Source organism: Bombina bombina, unplaced genomic scaffold (assembly GCF_027579735.1).
Source record: "Bombina bombina isolate aBomBom1 unplaced genomic scaffold, aBomBom1.pri scaffold_556, whole genome shotgun sequence".
NCBI lineage: Eukaryota > Metazoa > Chordata > Amphibia > Anura > Bombinatoridae > Bombina > Bombina bombina.
The window spans coordinates 137,713-160,590 of NW_026512715.1; the positions used below are offsets into that span (position 1 = coordinate 137,713).

Here is a 22,878-nt window from a genome sequence, read left to right on the forward strand (position 1 = left end):
AATCTCCCCGTTTGGACTAGACTGGGGAGATTAAAATTTGCCACCTCAGAGGTGGCAAAAGGTTAGGGAAGCAGCGATCTGATGAACGCTGCTTGTTAAATACAGACTGCAGGTTCTCTTGTGGGAACCTGCAGTTGTAGGCAGGTGAAGCCTGATGAAGGCTTTGATAAATCAATCCCAAAAAGTCTCTAAGGGAGAAGTCTCCAAAGAGAAAATATATTATATACTGCTATTAAGCCTCCTATCAGTTTGATTAAAATGAATAAGGAATGAGTACAAGGCAATCCTGAAACATAAAATTGATCTTGTGGGGATCTTTAAAAATTGGGTCTCAAATTGTGGGATGCATAGGAAAGCATAAAATTGCTGATGCAGAAGAAAGAGGTTTCCCAATGATTAAATCACAGTGTCTCCCAGTGATCACACTAACCACTTGGTAGGTGCAGAACATAGCTCTTATCTTACACACGGCCGTGATAGCATTAATTCAAAAGGACAGAGGGTTGCCAAACTGGGCAAATATGGAGGATGGAAAACATTGGTCATCTTGAGGTTTCTAGCAGATATACTGGCAGGAAAATTCCTCTGATCATAGCTGGGCTGGAGGTGATGTAAATGCTTGTTCTGAAAAATACACCAAAAATATTTTTTTCATGTTTCAGATAGAGCAGCAATTTTAAGCAACTTTCTAATTTACTCCTATTATCAATTTTTCTTCGTTCTCTTGCTATCTTTATTTAAAAAAGCAGGAATGTAAAGCTTAGGAGCCGGCCCATTTTTAGTTCAGAACCTGGGTTACGCTTGCTTATTGGTGGCTAAATGTATCAATCAGCAAGCGCTATCCAGGGTGCTGAAGCTAAAATGGGACGGCTTCTAAGCTTTACATTCCTGCTTTTTAAATAAAGATGGCAAGAGAACGAAGAAAAATTGATAGTAGTAGTAAATTAGAAAGTTGCTTAAAATTGCTGCTCTATCTAAATCATGAAATAAAAAATTTGGGTTCAGTGTCCCTTTAAGTAAATACACCTAAATAGTCACAGAAGAGGGTGGACACAGAGGAGAATTAAGACCCTAGCTTTCTATCCTACTTACTTGCCTGGGACAATTCCACACAACTGATTAATTCCTCTATATTTTAGGTGGTTTGGCGGTTTCATTTTTTTATAAAAGATAATGTAAAACAACTGCATGAGTTAGAAAAGAAGACATTTTTATTTCATATACAGCCATTTAAAAAAAAAAGGAGGCTGTGGCACTGATTGGTGGGTTAGGCAGATGAATTGTGGCACAATGAGACTGGCAAGATGATACAACTCTCTTCTCTCAAAATAGTCAAATACTTTTCTTCATCCAATATATGGGCTCTCCACGGAAATCCCTGTATGGGGTTTGTAGAGCAGAGGTAGCGCCTATATCCTGTACCGAAGGGGTAACTGATGGAGCAGATGGGAGTGAAGGGGGAGGAGGAGGGGGTGGTGCAATAGGTGGGAAAGGAGGAGGGGGTGGTGCAGAATTTAATGAAGATAAAATTGAAGGTGCAGCAATTGACAAGGAAGCCTGTGCAGGAAAAGGAAGTGGAGGGGGTGGTGGTGGTGTATTAGCTGAGGTAGAAGGTCCAAAAGCTGGAGCAGATGAAGGTGCAGCAACTGACAGAGAAGCCTGTGCATGAACAGGAGAGGGAAGTGGAGGGGGTGGGGGTGGTGTATTAGCGGAAGTAAGGTCAGTCCTTGTGGTTGTCATGCTCTGTAACATGCTCATAGGCAGCAAGGTACCCAGAGAACCCATATTCTGGACAGGTTCTGTTAGGGTATAGCCTAAGTGAGCGTAGAAGTCCTGCTTGTCATGGGTGGTGAGGTAGAGATTTCGGAAGCCCCTGCCCCGTGAATAACACTCTGTTGCCTCCATCAAGCGCCGGCCATAGCCCATTCCTCTGAGCTCCGTGCTGACCACTACTGACTCTACAAATAAGCTATCTGGGTGTCCAATCACTCTACAGAGACGAGCATGGCCAAGGGCAGGGCCACCTGGAGAGCCAATGAGCACCAAACATGCTGGGAAGTCATCAGAGGATTTCTCCAAGGAATGGATCCGAGCTCCAAGGCTCCGACGCCACTGCTGATTCAGAAGATCTGCACAAGATCCCTTCAGATCTGGACGATGATGCAAAGGAACAAGAGCAACATTGGGATAGGGCAAAACCCTGAAAAATAAGTAAAAAGATAGAAATCAATTAAAAAATGTAAAAGCCTTAACCCTGCTCATTACGTGTCACATTTTGTCTTTAATTAAATTTTCTGCTTAAAATATTTACTGTATATATATATTTTAGTCTATCCAGTGTACTTTATTGCCTTAATTTTCTAATGTATGAAGCTGCGTAACATACTTATACATATATCAATTGACTCTTTACCTTCGAATATCCATTTCAATAATTTTTTAAAATCAATTATCACCCAAGATAAATTAACCCCATAGTTGTCGAACCATTTCACACCCATATGCTGAGCTGTTCTGGAGCCTTTAGGTACTGTTCACATTAAAGCACTACATTTTTTTTGTCGCTACCAATCAAGAAAGGGCTATCCAGGGTACTGAACAAAAAATGGGACGGCTCCTATGCTCACATTGCTGCTTTTTCAAATAAAGATAGCAAGAGAACAAAGAAAATGATACTATGAGTAAATTAGAAAGTTGCTTAAAACTGCTGCTCTATCTGAATCATGAAAGAAAACATTTGGGTTCAGTATCCCTTTAAGTATAATATGTTTAGAACTGTGAAAACTTATTTTGGTATTAAATAAATTAAAATAGAAAGTTGTAGCTACTGTCTTCTATGTAATTTATAACACAAACACATAATATACTTCCAAAAAACCCCCACAATAATTAAAATACATATTATATCACAGTGTTCTCCCTAGGACTTTTTTGATGGGTGCAGCACCCGGCTGATTTTACTGACCATCCGGCTAAAATTTTAGCCAAGATTAAGCTGACATTAGCTAATATTAATTTTATTTAATTGTTTATTGCACAGAATATCATTAAATAAATGTATGTTAAATTTTGCAATTATTTTGTGCTTTGGATAGCAGAACATTTTATAATATTAGAAAGTATTACACTGCCCCACCTGGCTACTTCATAATGCTACCCGGCTGCAACATTTTCTGTGGAGAACACTTTAATAAAAAAAAAGTATTTTTTTGTATAATGCTAAAGTCCTAGTTTGACTAGTGTATTGTAACAAAAGAGTTCGAGTGTCTTTTGACACATTTAAATTATTTTTGTCATAAAATTCTGATTCGGATCGTTTACATTGCACCTTTAATGCAGAGATGTGTAGTAAAACACCTCTTTACCGCCTTCAAACACTGATTTTGACTCTCTTGAAAATTTCACAGGCAATCTCAATCACAACGGATCCCATTTTAAAATATTGCCATTACCACGATGCACACAAATTATATATTTTATTTCAGCAAACCCAGCAGAGAAATAAACTATAATTTTATTTATATATCATGACGTAAGAAATCTACAACAAAATATGTGAAAAAATGCAGATATAAAATTATAATAAGCAAGATAAAAAACAATAACATACGTTTATTTTCCACTGTTGTCAATGTAAGGGTTTATCTTTATATACTGTAAATAAGAGCATTTGGTATATATATACAGGTAGCCCTCAGTTTACGCCGGGGTTAGGTTCCAGGAGGAATGGTTGTAAATCGAAACCGTTGTAAATTGAAACCCAGTTTATAATGTAAGTCAATGGGAAGTGAGGGGGTTAGGTTCCAGGCCCCTCTCAAAATTGTCATAAGTAACACCTAATACATTATTTTTAAAGCTTTGAAATGAAGACTTTAAATGCTAAACAGCATTATAAACCTAATAATATAGATTGTATCATCATCAAAATAAGTTTAATGAACAAAAACATTTGCTAACAGCACCTATTAAAATAATCACACAACAGCCTGCATCATCATCAAACTAAGTTTAATGAACAAAAAGATTTGCCAACAGCACCTAATAAAATAATCACACAACAGACTGCATCATCATCAAACTAAGTTTAATAAACAAAAACGTTTTTTTACTTGCATTTTTCTGCAATCAGTTCTCTGCATTGTTAGCATGTTAGATAATATTGGGTCTGCACCTATTCTATGCATTTCAATCTGCAGTGATTAATAAGCAGTTAGGCATCCTTACCTCAAGCAGCTGGACAGGAAGATAATAGGGAAGTGGCTGCTAAAACTTGTTGCTCGATAGCTAATGTCTGCTCTGTGTATACAGATCAATTTCAGGCTGTTAAATGGACAGTACACTGTAAAATTGTTTTTCCATAAATGTATTTTAAATGACTTGTTATACCAACTGCAGAGTATAAAATATTTGAGAAATTGCATTTTCGGGTTTATTTGTGTATCTGAAGTAGCTGGTTTTGTGCTTTGAAACCACAGCCTATTACAATGGGTTGAGCTTCAGGTAATATCAGATCTCATTATGTTATCACTTTCATGTACACAGATTTGCTTCCTTATCTTATATTTGTCTGGAACACCAAAGCTCAATACATAGAGAGAACAATGGAAAATTATCATTTTATTACTTAACTATCATGCCCCCCACTGAGGGTGTAATCTCTTCTGCTGGCTGTGTTTACTTAGGCTTGTCAATAGCATATACGCCAGTATCAAAACTTTCAGTATAGGTTGGGAAACCACAAGCTAAATCAGCTATTTCACATGCTGAAATAAGAGTAAAGGAGCTACTTGCAACCAATTTAATACTCTAGCAGGTAAAAAGTATCATTGGCAATAATTTAAAGGGGAGAAAGTTTTTGGGTGAACTGTCCCTTTAAGTTGCATAACTTTGCTGCAAAACAAGCGGACAGCTCCACCTACTGGCTATTTTAATTAGTGCATTTTGCTTTCCAAAGCTTTTCAATAGCAGTCACATGACTGAAAAAAAGGTTGTTATTTTGAACAGGTGCAAATTGAACAGGTGTAAACCGAGGGCCACCTGCATATATATACATATATATATATATATATATATATATATATATATATATATATATATATATATATATATATATATATATATGTTTAATCTGCACGTAGGGGCTTCCAGTTATTTACACCAACAGATAACTATTACCGCAGTTATTACCTTGCTATTCCAACCTATACAGTAGATATGTGGATTCTGAGGTTTCGTTCACCTCCGAATGTGTAAGCCGCACGGCTATTTTCGTTGCCGCATATATTCCTGTGCAGCAGCAACACAGTACATTTTGTGCAAATCCAGATTTGAGTGCGTTACTGTTGCACAAGAATAAATGCAGTAACGAAAATAGTCGAGCGGCATGAAGAGCTGTCATCTTAGGCATTCGGAGGTGAACAAAACGTCAGAATGCACGTGTCTTCTATATAGGATATTTATTTAAAAGAGGGGCTTCTTCATTTCTATGCTATTCTAATCCATAACATACTTTTAAAACTGCCCGATCTAGTCATATCCGAGTCATTACATATTTTCAGCTATGATTAAATGAGCGCACAAGGAACTGGCATTTACGCGTTTTTGTTGACCGTTTATTTTGTAGGATTTACATAGAGCTTTGCATAATACAATTACAACCAGCTTATGGAAACCAACAAAATCATTAAAAAAAAATGATACACTGTTTTTCTCTATATTAGATCATGTTAAAGGGTCATAACACTGGTAACAGAATACTACTTATTAAAATACACAAAGTGCATAGATAATAAATTGCGTTTGTAAAGAAAGCTGAAATCATAATAATTACCATCCTTTTTCTTTTTTGAAGAAACTGCTGAAATGGCTTAAAGCAATTGACCAATCATATTGGTTACTCTTATTTGCTAACTGAATATGCTAATAGGAAATGCGCAATCCTGTTTACATGCGCACTAGGCGTGAAACATACATGCATGTCTCTTTAGAGTGAAGGTGTGCGCTTGCGTAGTTAGACAGAGCAAGTCTGCAACACTAGTCACTCACGTGCCACGGATAACAATCACGTCACTACAGTTATAGCTAATCGAGACAGATGAAAAATACTCCTCCTACTGACAGCCTTGCAAGAGAACAGAATCAGGGAATTAAATATCGAGGTGCGCGCTCCCAAGGGCTATATGTAGAGCCATTCGTGAATGGCTTTGCATTATTAGGTAAACGGAGGGAGTGCAAAAAAGGATTTTTTTTTATTGAGTTTATTATATTAAAATTAAAAATCTATACTATAATTGCGTTTGTAATGTCCGTCGCCATCGGCAGTTGAGCACGCATCCTCAAAGTAATGTTGGCAGCGCGAGGCAGCCAAGAATTCACCTGGATGCAGCGAAGCTGGTAAGCTGCATCCCGGTGGATTCCAAAAATGGCAGGGTGGTGAAAGAATCCTGCCATTTTCAGAATCCACCGGGATGCAGCAAAGGCAAACGGAGCATTACAAAAAAAAAAACAACGCACACAATAAGTATAGAACCGCACGCAATAAGTATTTAAAAAAAAAACTAAGCGCCTGCAATAAGTATTAAAAGAAAAAAACCTAAGCGCCCGTAATAAGTATTTAAAAAAAAACAAAAAAAAACTAACTGCCTGCACAAAGTATTAAGAAAAAATACCCCTAAATCCGCAAACCCCAACATCGCAAACTACCTAATACATCTATTAACCCCTAATCCGCCAACCCCTCACAACACATTAAACCTAATTTACCATTTAACTCCAACACTGCCAACCCCCACAACGCAAAAAACTAATTTAATGAATAAGCCCCCTAACTTAACACCCCCTAAATTAACCCCTTAATTACAATAAAAATAAATTACTACATTACAATAAAAAAATACAAAAAAAACACATTAATCTAATTACAGAAAATAAAAAAACATTACAAAAATCATAATCCCTATGAATACATTACAAAAATCATAATCCCTATGAATATAAAAAAGCCCCCCAAAATAATACCCCCCCACTAATCTAATGCTAAACTACCAATAGCCCTTAAAAGTGCTTTTTGTAGGGCATTGCCCTAAGTTTAACAGCTCTTTGACATTACAAATAAACCAAGTCCCCCCTAACAGTAAAACCCCCAAAATAAAAAAATCTAACACTAATAAACCTAATCTACCCATTGCACTGAAAAGGGCATTTGTATGGGCATTGCTCTTAAAAGAGCATTCAGCTCTTTTTCACTGACCTTAAAAGGGCATTCAGCTCTTTTGAGATTTGCCCAAAAAAACCTAATCTAAAAAAACAAAACCCCCCAAAAAATTTAAAACAAACCTAACACTAAAGCCCCAAATGGGTACTCACGGTTTCAGAAGTCCGGTGGAGGTCTTCTTCCAGGCGGGTCCATCATCTTCATCTACAGCAAAGGCGGCACGGAGCAGAGGTCCGGAGCAGTCTTCCCAGAAGTGGCGATCCTTGGCGGCAGTCATCGGCGGCGGCGGTCCTCGGCGAAGGCGTGAAGGTTCCTCTTCATGCGATCGTCCGCCGCACACTGAAGAAAGAATTCAAGGTACCCCATATTTATTGGGGTACCTTGAATTCCTATTGGCTGAAATGTTCAAAATTAGCCAGTAGGATGACAGCTACTGAAATCTTATTGGCTGATTTGAACAGCCAATAGAATTTCAGTAGCTCTCATTCTATTGGCTGTTTTGAAAAATTCAGCAGCCAATAGAATGAGAGCTACTGAAATCTTATTGGCTGATTTAAACAGCCAATAGGATTTTAGTAGCTCTAATCCTATTGGCTGTTTTGAAAAATTCAGCCAATAGGAATGCAAGGTACCCCAAATTGATTGCGGTACCTTGCATTCACTATTCAGTATACCACGGACATCGGATGAAGAGGAGCCTCCATGTTGCTGAGGACTGCCGCTCCCAAGGACCGCCGCCACAGATGACCACCGCCGAGGATCTCCACATCTGGGAAGACCGCTCCGGACCACAGCTCCGCACCGCCTTCGCTGTGGATGAAGATGATGGACCCACCTGGAAGAAGACCTTCTCTGTCAGACTTCTGAAACCGTGAATGCCAAAAAAATCATTATGGGCTCATATAAGAGATTATGCATCTGTGATTAGCTCAAGGAAAAGGTCCATAAAATGTGTCAAACATAAGTAATGTGACTGTAAAGCTGAGGATTGGAGAACATTTGGTTCAGAAGCAAACTCATCAAAAAAGGAGGCAGTTCTATTTTCAAGGTCATCTATGTTACAAAATTCAGTATCAATGGTGGGGAATAAATCTAGTATGGGGTCGTATCTAGGGGATAAAATATATATTTAAAAAGTACATAACAGTGCTTATCTCCCCCCCCCACACACACGCATGCAGTTGCACGCACACACGTTCAAGCCTTTTCCTATTTTTTTTTCTTTCAAATTCTTGTCATAGCCAGAATGGCAAACGCAAAGCTGTACCGGACATCCCATTTATTTCAAAGGGCACCCGTTCCTAACTCTCCGCAGAGCAGCTGGACCAAATGCATGCACATACACAAATCTGTAATGTCACTAAGCAATACACAACTAAACAGTGAATCAGCAATAATATTGGACTGAGACTGCTCTATACGTCGCTACACTACAAAAAGGGAAAGTAGAAGGGGACGTAGGTAGAAATACAAGGCAGTATGAGAAATAAGTTTATGAAATGTGGTGTGAAAAAAATATATAGGGCCCCATTTATCAAGATGCAAAAGCAGCTTTGGGGCCCCAGCGTATCAGGCTCATGCACATGAGCCTGAAACGCAAGTTAAGTACTGCTAAACCTCTCCAATCAGGATGACTGGCAGCCCCTGCTTATGCATGATTGGCTGCGTGCTAGCAGTGTGCGGTATTGCACAAGCAGTGGCTTGTGCAATGATAAATGTGGGCAGTGTATGTTGGCCGCTCGATGCAAAGCCAGGCAGAAAGGTTTACGGGAGCAAACCTTGTCCGCCTATCCATTAATAAATGGGGCCTATCGTGTTACTGCTAATCTTGGCATATACGTTTCTTTACCATCACTTTAAACTTTGTGACAAAATTATTGTATTTTAATACTTTGTGAGACTTTTTTGAACATTGTTGGTTCTATCCTATTAAAGGCACAGTTTACCCTACATTTTTATCCCCTTTAATTAATCCCCCCCCCCCGAATTATCTATTTAATGTTAACTATTTACAAAATTATCCTTTACATTTATATAGCATTTAATTTAGCTGTGGAATCCCTACTTATACTGAAAGTTTCTATACTTAAAGGGATATGAAACCTAATTTTTTTCTTTCATAATTCAGATAGAGAAGCAATTTATTTCATGTAATTGGCAAGAGTCCATGAGCTAGTGATGTATGGGATATACAATCCTACCAGGAGTTTTCCAAACCTCAAAATGCCTATAAATACACCCCCCACCACACCCATAATTCAGTTTTACAAACTTTCAAACTTAAATCAGTAAGAAACTGATATTATAGTACACCTTAACAGCACTCTCATTCCTGGGGGGTCTTGTATGTGAGCAAGATAGTTCAAGACACTTATTAGTAGGAGCACTAAGCTAAACCAAATTAAAAATTAACCTTTAATAGATACATTAAAAATGTTCACACAAAGACACACATTTAAAATATATGTCTGATTCCTATATGGGAATATTTATAGATAAATTACTGCCAAATATGAGGATACGAGTAGGAAGTTTGTCTTACCTGGGGTATAGTCTTTTTTTCAATTTGACGTGTTTTTTCTTGGAATATTTGCGGGCAAATTAGGCTCGCAAGGGCGCAAAATGCTGTTATTTATTGCGTCATTCTTGGCGCAAGAAATTTTTTGAGCTCAAATGTGCGTCTGTCATGACGCAAGTTCGTCATTTCCTGAGTCTTAGTTGACGCCAGGGCCGGACTGGAAAATCAGAACGGTCCTGGAAATTTGTATAGACCAGCCCCGCCCCATTCAAGAAAGCCAACTATGCTCTAGCTGGTTTTCCCTTCAACTCTACATCTGACCTGTAGAATTAAGTTCAATTAAATATATATATATATACTTCATATTCTGTGAAATAATGTTCTTTATATGCAAGAATGCTTCTATGCATTGTGTAACCGAATTATTGAATACAATTTTATGTTGCCTTTGTGAACCAACCTACACACAGCATTGCAGTTGTACATGATACTCTCAAAAAAAATTGTATCTGCACATTTCTTTAATGAAGGATAAAACTCTTTAAACATAATACACAGTAAAGCATTTATGCTGTTCCTGCTATTTTAAACAGTGCACTTTCCCAGCAGATTACTGCCCCCACCACCAAAGAATAAACATCACAAAACAGGTAGTAGTATTCCCAGGGACAGCATAACTTCATTGTCAATAACAGCTGCAAAACTTAAACTGCATTTATTTTTCCACATTGTATAATATAAAGGCTACATCATATGCTTGATATTGATAGCAAAAGAGAGGCAGCATAGTGACTGTGTTGTTATGTTAATATCAAAAGTTGCTTCTGTTTGAAAATCAGCCAACTGATTCATTATGACATCCATTACTTTAGCCACTTAGCAGAATAGTGCCAGTTCTCAGTGCCCGTCACTGTAATATCTTCTACTGTACTGGAGTCTGGACTTCCACACAGTCAGTCACTAACTTGTATATCACTTCACAATCACTGATCTTCACTGTTCATCATAATAAAATTAATAAAAAAAATTATACTACATACATGATGAGAGAATGAGATGAATTTGTGTGGTGACTGATCAGTGATCTTCTAAGTTCTGCCCTGACTCCTGACCGACCACAATGTTTGCCTCTGCTCAGTCAGTGCTGCTCTGCTTTTTTGCTGGCCTGCTGCTGCCTGCCAGTGCCCAAATAAAAAAATTACCAACTTACTAAGTTGCCGTCCGCCGTCCTAAAGGTCCCGCTGTCGGCCCGTCTTTGAGGTGAGGGCTCGACTCTCTTCAGACTCAGTTCAGTCCCTGGACCTTGGTTGCTCCCACTCTCTGTCCACACGTGACACGGCTGCTAACTGATACTGACTGATGATGCGACACACGCAGCCGCTCCCTGGCTGAGGCTCCCTCCACTATGTCACGTGGTGCTGGTGAGACAGACAGTCAACTCTCGTGACATCACAGTCGCCGGCCCAGGCCTGCCCCACCTGCTGCCTGACCCGGCCCACATATGATGATCCTCCTGCCTCCTCCTCCCTGGCGGCCCAGTGATGAACTAAGTTACTAGTTGCGGTCCGAGTCAGAGTGAGGCAGCCGCAGCAGCGGTCGGACGGAGAGGGGGTTAAGGGGTTAACAATATAAAAAAAATAACTTAGAAGTTTAATAAAATAATAACTTTTACTACACGGATGCTGCAGCAGTGGGGACTAAATACTGTGTGTATAACAGGGACTGACTCGCAACAAGAACTTAGAGCAATTTAGCAAAACTGCAATAATATATACAGCAGCCAGCCAGCCCAGATGAGCTGCCGGACGGCGGCCCACCGGGATTTTTCCCGGTATCCCGGCTGCCCAATCTGGCCCGGGTTGACGCTAGGTTGTTTGGCGCGAAATTGTGTTTGTTATGACGCGAGTTGCGTCATTTCCGGATGTTTGTTGGCGCCAAAACATTTCTCAACTTCCTTTTGCGTTGTGCGTCATACTTGGCGGCAAAAATTTTTTTTTATTTTACCTCACTTCCTAAATGCTCCTTGCCTTCTTTATGCTCAGAGGGCTATGCTATTTGCTTTTTTTGCCAATTTTAGCATTTGCATTTTTTCCATTCCTGAAACTGCTATATGTGGAAATAAGATATTTCTGTTTAATGTTATTTTTCTTTTTTTACATTTTACAAGATGTCTCATTCTGATCCTGTCTCAGAAGCTGCTGTAGGAACCATGCTACCTGAACACAGTTCTACCAAAGCTAAGTGTATCTGTTAGCTAGTGGAGATTATATCTCCAGCTGTAGTATGTAACAGTTGTCATGATAAGCTTTTGAATACAGAAAAGGTTTCTATTAGTGCTAGTACAGTATCTGTTGTTCCTTCAACATCTAAAGTACATGATATCCCTGTTGATATGAAAAATTATATTGCTGAGGCGATACAGAATGCTATGGCTGCTATACCGCCTTCAAATAAACGTAAAAGGTCTTTTAAAACTTCTCATACTACTGATGAAATTTGTAATGACCGGCAACATACTGATATATCCTCCTCTGATGAGGATCTCTCTGAACTCAAAAGATCCTACTTCAGACATTGACACTGATAAATCATCTTATCTTTTTAAGACTGAGTATTGTCAGGAGCTTGCTTGTACTGTCCCTTTAATTGAAGACGTCTCAGTCTCTCCACCTCCTTCCTGTTAAAAGACTCACGCAACCTGAACCAGGTGCTTAGTAATTAGTTTTATTTGCTGAACTACACGGAACAGAACTGAGCCTTTTCAAGAACTTGTTTTCTACAGTCCTCTAACCTTGGATTCTCAGAGGTCTGCCTTACTGGATATATACTTTCACCGCTCCTGTGTATGTGAAGTTAAGCCTGCAGTCAGGTCTTTTTGAACTCCGTAAAGGATTTCCCCTTACCGACTAACCTACAGCTGTTAGAGGAGCGTCTCTCGCGCTCCCTGAGTGATCACAGCTCAACTTCGCATCAGATGATATCAGTGTGCTGGAAACTAAAACCTGCAGTCAGCTCATTCTATAGAGGAAGAGGGTTTTCTATAACCGCTACCAACTGCTAGCTCAGGAACCATTCCCCACTCCGCTCTGAGCGAGTACAACTTAATCATAGGAGCAAGGAACTTACAAATACCATCTCGAACTGAAGGAAGGTATTGCATTTAATTTATTTCTTACCCCAATTTCTTATAACTTAAGTTAAAGTCTTTCCTCTGCTCTCCAAAAACAACGGAGCTTGACTCCTCCCACTCTCTGACACAGCTGATCGTCATTGGTGACGCAACCTTACTACAGCTTTCAGTCAGAATCGGAATAGCAGCCCCTCAAGTCAGTCTAACGCTGCCTATTTAAATTAACTTTGCCTAGCAGCTACCTTGTACAAACGTTCAAGTCAGGCATTAAGTCTGATTCCACAGTAATCAGCATCTTTAACAGGAATTTTACATAAAGTTTCCTGCTTAAACTTCATATCAAAATTCAAATTAAAACTCTTTACCACTTCCTTACCAGATATTCATTCATCAATAATAAATATCTGAAACAAAGTGATACAAAACATCTATTTAAATAGTTACAATTACAAATTGAGATCTGAAGTTGTGTTTCATATATTTTGATACACATTCACAGAATCAGCTCTAACAAGTATATTCATTCTTTGTTAAAAGAAGTGTTAATAACTTTGGATATTGAGGAGTCTGGTCCTCTTGATAATAAATCCAGTAAAGGTTTAAATTCTGTTTATAAACCTCCTGTGACTTCTGCTGAGGTTTTTCCTGTTCCTGATGCTATTTCTGATGTGATTGCTAAGGAATGGTCTAAGCCTGATACTTCTTTTCTTCCTTCTACAAGGTTTAAAAAGTTGTATCCTTTGCCAGTGGCTAAATTAGGAGTTTTGGGAAAAAATCCCTAAGGTTGATGGGGCTATTTCTACTCTTACTAAACGTACTATTATTCATATGGAAGATAGTACTTTTTTAAGGATCCTTTAGATAGAAATATTGAATCTTATCTAAGGAAAGCTTATTTGCATTCTGGCTATATGCTCAGACCTGCCATTTCTATGGCTGATGTTGCGACTGCATCAACTTTTTAGTTGGATAGCTTAGCACAACGGGAAAAAGACTCTTATTTGCATAGCATTGTTCGTTTGCTTCAACCTGCTAATCATTTTATATGTGATGCTATTTTTGATATCATCAAGATTAATGTTAAATCTATGTATTTGGCTATTTTAGCTAGAAGAGCTTTATGGCTCAAATCATGGAATGCTGACATAGTATCTAAATCTAGGTTACTATCTCTATCATTCCAGGGTAATAATTTGTTTGGTTCACAGCTGGATTCTATTATTTCAACTATTACTGGGGGAAGGGAGTTTTTTTGCCTCAAGATAAAAAGTCTAAAAGGCAAATCTAAAGCTTCCAATCGGTTTCGTTCCTTTCGTCAGAATAGAGAACAGAAAACCACTCCTTCCCCTAAAGACTGGCTATTGGAAGCCATCCTTGAGATGGAATAAATCCAAGCCTTACAAGAAACCAAAGCCAGCCCCCAAGACTGCATGAAGGTGCAGCCCTCAATACAGTTCTGCTGGTGGGGGCAGACTGAAATTATTTCAAGATGTTTGGGCAGGTTGCATTCAGAATCATTGGATTCAGAATATTGTCTCTCAGGGGTATCGAATAGGTTTCATAATAAAACCTCCTGTGAGAAGATTTTTTCTCTCTCACGTTCCAACAAATATTGTGACAGCTCAGGCTTTTCTGAAGTGTGTTTCAGATCTAGAGCTTTCAGGAGAAATTGTACCAGTTTCAATTCTGGAACAGGGTCTGGGTTTTTATTCAAATCTATTCATTGTCCCGAAGAAGGAAAATTCTTTCAGACCAGTTCTGGATCTGAAGTTTTTCAATCATTTTGTAAGGGTCCCAACTTTCAAGATGGTGACTATAAGGACTATTCTGCCTTTTGTTCAGCAAGGTCATTACATGTCCTCAATAGACTTAAAAGATGCGTATTTTCACATTCCGATTCATCCAGACCACTATCGGTTTCTGAGATTCTCTTTTCTAGACAAGCATTACCAATTTGTTGCTCTTCCATTTGGCCTAGCAACAGCTCCAAGAATCTTTTTTAAGGTTCTTGGTGCCCTTCTATCTGTAATCAGAGAGCAGGGTATTGCAGTGTTTCCTTATTTAGACAATATCTTGGTACTGGCTCAATCTTTTCATTTAGCAGAATCTCACACAAATCAACTTGTGTTGTTTCTTCAAAGACAAGGTTGGAGGATCAATTTACCAAAGAGTTCCATGATTCCTCAGACAAGGGTCACCTTTTTAGGTTTCCAGATAGATTCAGTATCCATGACTCTGTCTTTAACAGACAAGAGACAAATTAAATTGGTTTCTGCCTGTCGAAACCTTCAGTCTCGATCATTCCCTTCAGTGGCTATGTGCATGGAAGTTTTAGGTCTCATGACTGCAGCATCGGACGCGATCCTCTTTGCTTGTTTTCATATGAGACCTCTGCAGCTTTGCATGCTGAATTAATGGTGCGGGGATTATACTCGGATATCACAGTTGATATACTTAAATCCCAAAATTCATCTCTCTCTGTCCTGGTGGTTAGACCATCATCGGATTATTCAAGTGGCCTCTTTTATTCGTCCTGCTTGGACTGTGATTTCAACAGATGCAAGTCTCACAGGTTGGGGTGCTGTCTGGGGGTCTCTGACAGCACAAGGAGTTTGAAATCCTCAAGAGGCGAGGTTACCAATCAATATTTTAGAACTCTGTGCTATTTTCAGGGCTCTTCAGGCTTTGCCTCTATTAAAGAGAGAATCATTAATTTGTTTTCAGACAGACAATATCAAAACTGTGGTGTACTCGCAGTCCTTTAGCGATGAAAGAAGTATCTTGAATACTTTCTTGGGCAGAATCCAACTCCTGTCTAATTTCTGCGATACATTTCCCAGGTGTAGACAATTGGGAAGCGGATTACCTCAGTCGTCAGTCTTTACATCCAGGGGAGTGGTCTCTCCATCCAGATGTATTTTGTTAGATTGTACAGATGTGGGGTCTCCCCAAAATAGATCTGATGGCTTCCCATCTAAACAAGAAGCTTCCCAGGTACCTTTCCAGGTCCAGGGATCCTCAGGCGGAGATGGTGGATGCGTTAGCAGTTCCTTGGTTTTACCAACCTGCTTACATTTTTCCGCCTCTAGTTCTACTTCCAAGGGTGATCTCCAAGATCATATTGGAACAATTGCATGTGTTTCTGAAAGCACCCGCATGACCTCACAGCTTTTAGTGTGCGGATCTTGTCCGGATGTCCAGTTGCCAACCTTGGCCACTCCCTTTAAGGCCAGACCTTCTGTTTCAAGGGCAGTTTTTTCATCAGGATCTCAAATCGCCAAATTTGAAGGTATGAAAATTGAACGCTTAGTACTTAGTCATAGAGGTTTCTCTGATTAATACTATGCTACAGGCTCGTAAGTCTTTTTCAAGGAAGATTTATTATCAGGTTTGGAAAACCTATATTTCATGGTGTTTTTCTCATAAATTCTCTTGGCATTCTTTTAGGATTCCTAGAGTTTACAGTTTCTTCCCAATGGTTTGGATAAAGGTTTGTCTGCAAGTACCTTGAAGGGACAAATCTCTGCTCTTTCTGTTCTAATTTCACAGAAAGATTGCTAAACTTGTTGATATTGACTGTTTTGTTCAGGCTTTGGTTTGTATCAAGCCTGTTGTTAAATCCATTTCTCCTCCTTGGAGTCTTAATTTGGTTTTGAAGGCTTTGCATGTTTCTCCATTTGAGCCTATGTATTCTTTGGATATTAAACTACTTTCTTGGAAAGTGTTGTTTCTTTTGGCTATCTCTTCAGCTAGAAGAGTTTCTGAATTGTCTGCTATCTCTTGTGAGTCTCCTTTTCTGATTTTCCATCAGGATAAGGCTGTTTTGTGGACTTCGTTTAAATTTCTTCCTAAGGTTGTGAATTCTAACATTAGTAGGGAAATTGTTGTTCCTTCCTTGTGTCCTAATCCTAAGAATTTTCTTGAAAGATCTTTACATTATTTGGCTGTTTTGAAATATTATGTCGAAGCTACTAAAGATTTCAGGAAGACTTCTAGTCTATTTGTTGTTTTTTCTGGTCCTAGGAAAGGTCAGAAAGCTTCTGCCATTTCTTTGGCATCTTGGTTAAAGCTTTTGATTCACAAGGCTTATTTGGAGGCGGGACAGTCTCCGCCTCAGAGAATTACAGCTCATTCTACTAGATCAGTCACCACTTCTTGGGCTTTTAAGAATGAAGCTTCGGTTGATCAGATTTGCAAAGAAGCAACTTGGTCTTCTTTGCATACATTTACTAAATTTTACCATTTTTATGTAATTTGCTTCTTCTAAAGCAGTCTTTGGTAGAAAAGTTCTTCAGGCAGTTTGATTCTTCTGCTTATGATTTAAGTTTTTTTTCTTGAAATTTATGTGAAATTTCTAAGAAAGACTTATTTTTTTGTGGATTTAATTTTTTCAGCGGAAATAGCTGTTTTTATTTTATCCCTCCCTTTCTAGTGACTCTTCTGTGGTCTCCCACATCTTGGGTATTCCTATCCCATACGTCACTAGCTCATGGACTCTTGCCAATTACATGAAAGAAAACACAATTTAAGTAAGAACTTACCTGATAAATTCATTTCTTTCATATTGGCAAGAGTCTATGAGGCCCACCCTTTTTATGGTGGTTATGGTTTTTGTATAAAAAGCACAATTATATTTCCAGTTCTTCTTTTTGTATGCTTTTTTACTACTTATTTTATCACCCCACTACTTGGCTATTTGTTAAACTGAATTGTGGGTGTGGTGAGGTGTTTTGAAGTTTGGGAAACTTTGCCCCTCCTGGTAGGATTGTATATCCCATATGTCACTAGCTCATGGACTCTTGCCATTATGAAAGAAATGAATTTATCAGGTAAGTTCTCACATAAATTATGTTTTAAGCAACTTTCTAATTTACTCCTATTATTAATTTTTCTTTGTTCTCATGGTACTATTTGTTGAAAGAGCAGCAATGCACTACTGGTTTCTAACTGAACACATGAGTGAGCCAATGACAATGAGTATATATATATGCAGACAACAATCAGCCGCTAGAACCTAGGTTCTTTGCTGCTCCTGAACTTTCCTAGATAAACCGTTCAGCAAAGGATAACAAGAGAAGGAAGCAAATTAAATAATAGAAGTAAATTGTAAAGTTGTTTAAAATTGTATGCTTCGTCTAAATCATGAAAGAAAATGTTTGGGTTTCATGTCCCTTTAAGTATAGGCCATAGAAAAGCTGTGTAAACATAGCCAGCATAAGAAATTACACTCCTATTGGGAGGTAGGAGAAGAAAGTAACACAGTCTTAATTTTATTTGTTCTCTCTAAGTAATGGGCTTTGATATACAGAAAGAAATAATATAAATAAGCATATGTGTGAACAGAAAGCGATAAAATAAGGTGATCTGATTTCCCTGCAAGTTCAACTCATTTTAATGGGTTGTGATTTCAAAGAACAAAGCCAGCTATTCCATATATAAACACAACCATAAAGAAGCAATTTCTCATACAATTTATACTTTAAATCTGGTATAACAAGTCACTGGAAATTCATTAAGGAAAAACTATTTTACAATACACTGTCCCTTTAAGTGAGAACACATGATGTAAACCATTTACTAACACGCTGGGAAAGTTGGTGAGTACTTGAGTTTTTATAAAACAAGGCAAACTTTATCAGTTCCCTCTACGGCACAAACAAAACAAATCCCAGCAGACCAGTAAGAAAAAAGTCCCTTTCCACTCAAACAGAAAACAATTCACCTTGGGTTGCTTCTTGCTTGCAGGGTCCATTGATCATTTACGTATTTCTCTGTGGGGTGACTTGAAATACTCATCATAAATCAAAATGATGTTCCTCACAATGGCGCAATACAGGGTCACCTTCTAAAGCAGATCTGCTTCACAGACAAATTGTATAAAGATGTCAAAATTGTTGTAATAGTTTTAAAGTGACATGAAACCAAATATTTTTCTTTCATGATTCAGACAGAGAATACAATTTAAAACAACATTCCAATTTATTGCTATTATCTAATTTGCTTCATCTTTAGATATCCTTTGTTAAAGAAATAGCAATTTACATGGGTGAGCCAACCACACAAAGAATCTATGTGCAGCCAACAACCAGCAGCTACTGAGCCTATTTAGATATGCTTTTCAACAAAGGATATCAAGAGTTTGAAGCAAATTAGGAAATAGAAGCAAATTGGAAAGTTGTTTGAAATTGCATGTTCTTTCTAAATCATGAACGAAACTTTTTGGATTTCATGTCCCTTTAATGATAAGGATGTGTCAGATTAACCATATCATGCACATGCACACACATGGTCGTAGCTAGTCCCAACAAGTACTTAAGTAACCAAATCAGCCTTCTATCTTCTTTCTCCTATTACTGAGTGATACAAATTTGGTATCTACATAATTTGCGCTATAACCATAAAACCTTTCTCAAATTATATATTTTTGCAACACATCAATTTGTTTGGGGCTATCATGTAATGAAAACTTGTAAAAAAAATGGACTTTAGGAATAACAATTAATAACAAATAAATCTATTTTTAGGGTCAAACCCAGAATAATTTATCATTATTATGTTTATTTGTATTGTACCCCCTGTATAGTGCTGCAGAAACTATTGGTGCAATAAACATAAGTCAGGGGAGGCAGACTTGGACAGAAGGATTACAAAGTCCCTGCTCCCTAGTGAGCTAAAAACGTGGAAGAGAACATTAAAAGCATTTAAAAATAATTTCACAAATTTACTACTCAAAAACAGAAAGAAATCACACACATAATTATAACAATTAGACATTGATTTCCTATTATAAATTACTAGTCCTAAAGCCAGTTCACACGGGCCATTTTTTGCAGTACAGTGGTCCCACCCCTTGTGCTCTCTCCCTCCCCCCTACATTTGCTCTCTCTCCCCCCTCTCTTTTGCTCTCTATCTCTCTCCCCTGCTCCCCCCCCCCCCTCTCTCTATCTCTCTCCCTTCTATCGCGCAACCGCGCCCGGCCACGCCCCCTTCACGGCCATTCATGTCCGACCACGGCCATTCATGTCCGACCACGCCCCCGCTCACTTCTACCACAGATCAGCTAGGGACTCAAAGGCCAGGTGTGTTTGTCCTCGTGCTGTCTCTACTGCGCATGACAGCATCGGACAAACACACTTGGCCTTTTATTATATAGGATGTTATCAATGGCTGCTACAGGAAACGTCTGCAATACTTATAGGGTAAATGTATCAAGCTTTAGGATTTTGGTTTGTGAGGTGAAGGGGTACATTTATCAAGATGCATTTGCAGATTTTCCGGCTATGTGGAGCAGGTTCGCATAAAATAGTTTCTGAGGTAAAGGGGTACATTTATCAAGAAGCATTCTCAGCTATTTCCGGCTATGTAGAGCAGGTTCGCATAAAATAGTTTCTGAGGTAAAGGGGTGCATTTATCAAGAAGCGTTCTCAGTTATTTCTGGCTATGTAGAGCAGGTTCGCATAAAATAGTTTCTGAGGTAAAGGGGTACATTTATCAAGAAGCGTTCTCAGTTATTTCTGGCTATGTAGAGCAGGTTCGCATAAAATAGTTTCTGAGGTAAAGGGGTGCATTTATCAAGAAGCGTTCTCAGTTATTTCTGGCTATGTAGAGCAGGTTCGCATAAAATAGTTTCTGAGGTAAAGGGGTGCATTTATCAAGAAGCGTTCTCAGTTATTTCCGGCTATGTAGAGCAGGTTCACATAAAATAGTTTCTGAGGTAAAGGGGTACATTTATCAAGAAGCGTTCTCAGTTATTTCTGGCTATGTAGAGCAGGTTCGCTTAAAATAGTTTCTGAGGTAAAGAGGTGCATTTATCAAGAAGCGTGCACACCTTTTCCGGCTATGTGGAAGAGGTTTGCATAAGCGAGTCTGCTCCACACATTTAAGAAGCAAAAACTGATTCTTTTTTCCTCTTGCTTGTTCAGGGTGATTGACATTCCCTGCTCTAGCACAATTGGTTGCGCTGGAGCTGCGTGCACAAAAATCCACTTGTGCAATGATAAATTTCGCCCTGCGATAAAACATGTGGACAGGTTCACTACTTGCGATCCTGTCCGCCTGCAGGATGGTAAATTTACCCCAATAAATATGTACTGATGCACGGTAAAATGCCGTTCCCAAGAGCTGCTAAGGTCTTAAAGGGAGATAATAATTCAGACAGAGCACACAAGCTTGCTTTGTTTTCTTGGCATTCTTTTGTTAAAGGAGCAGCAATGCACTACTGGGAGCTAGCTGAACACAGATGAACCAGTGACAAAAGGCACATACAGTATGTGCAGTCACCAATCAGCAGCTAGCTTCTAGTAGTGCATCACTGCTCCTGAGCCTACCTAGGTATTCTTTTCAACAAAGGTTACTAAGAAAACAAAGCAAATTAGATAATAGAAGTAAACTCGAAAGTTGCATAAAATGGCATGCTCTGAATCATGTAAGTTTAATTGCGACTTTACTGTACCTTTAAAGGGAGAGAATAGGGGGAAACTCGAGCTATTGTGTCCCTGTGTAAAGGAGGGGGTGACATAAACGTGCCTTTAAAAAGAATAAATCCTAACTTTCATTCTAAAGGTTTCATCTCTTTTGTGCCTCAACATCCATGTGGATACCACTCAACAACCCATAGCTTGTTTGCTTAACAGGGCTGAAGGCATCTTTATGGTGCATATGGACGTATCAGCTTTTAAGTGAATATCCAAAAAAGAGCCAGAAACGTGGGTCTTAGTATTAGTGGGTAAAAAGCTACAAAAAGTTTAAAGAGCCATTATAGTCTAAAAATGACATGCTCTAATCCGTTATACAAGCAGTGCTCACACATCACACAAACACTACACACCCTAACCCCCACACAATATACAAACACTGCACACCCCCTAACCACCACACAAACACACACAATATACAAACACTGCACCCCCCCAAACCACCACACACACAATATACAAACACTGCACACCCCCTAACCACCACACAAACACACACAATATACAAACACTGCACACCCCCAAACCACCACACACACAATATACAAACACTGCACAGCCCTAACCACCACACACACAATATACAAACACTGCACAGCCCTAACCACCACACACACACACACAATATACAAACACTGCACAGCCCTAACCACCACACACACAATATACAAACACTGCACAGCCCTAACCACCACACACACACAATATACAAACACTGCACCCCCCCAACCACCACACACACAATATACAAACACTGCACACCCCCTAACCACCACACACACACAATATACAAACACTGCAAAGCCCCTAACCACCACACACACACACAATATACAAACACTGCACAGCCCTAACCACAACACACACAATATACAAACACTGCACACCCCCAAACCACCACACACACAATATACAAACACTGCACACCCCCTAACCACCACACACACAATATACAAACACTGCACACACCCTAACCACCACACACACAATATACAAACACTGCACCCCCCCTAACCACCACACACAATATACAAACACTGCACACCCCCTAACCACCACACAAACAATATACAAACACTGCACAGCCCTAACCACCACACACACAATATACAAACACTGCACAGCCCTAACCACCACACACACAATATACAAACACTGCACAGCCCTAACCACCACACACACACAATATACAAACACTGCACAGCCCTAACCACCACACACACAATATACAAACACTGCACACACCCTAACCACCACACACACAATATACAAACACTGCACAGCCCTAACCACCACACACACACAATATACAAACACTGCACGCCCCCAAACCACCACACACACAATATACAAACACTGCACACCCCCTAACCACACACACACACAATATACAAACACTGCACACCCCCAAACCACCACACACACAATATACAAACACTGCACAGCCCTAACCACCACACACACAATATACAAATACTGCACACACCCTAACCCCCCCCCACACACACAATATACAAACACTGCACAGCCCTAACCACCACAC

The 22,878-nt window shown here is 39.1% G+C and overlaps 1 protein-coding gene across 2 annotated transcripts in view; it reads right to left on the reverse strand.

The window, feature by feature from the left end:
* Nucleotides 1-1,189: 1,189 nt before the first annotated feature.
* The window catches only part of LOC128644504 (N-alpha-acetyltransferase 80-like), a 29,475-nt gene continuing 7,786 nt past the window's right edge, over nucleotides 1,190-22,878 (reverse strand). Inside the window, exons 2-3 of one of the 2 annotated variants that reach the window (XM_053697086.1) lie at nucleotides 18,584-18,717; nucleotides 1,190-2,200 (exon numbers count right to left, since the gene is read on the reverse strand). In XM_053697086.1, the coding sequence (XP_053553061.1) occupies nucleotides 1,333-2,200; nucleotides 18,584-18,660 (945 nt within the window). In that variant the 5' untranslated portion in view covers nucleotides 18,661-18,717 and the 3' untranslated portion in view covers nucleotides 1,190-1,332. The remainder of the gene's footprint in view (nucleotides 2,201-18,583; nucleotides 18,718-22,878) is intronic. The other variant, XM_053697087.1, reaches the window with a different exon arrangement.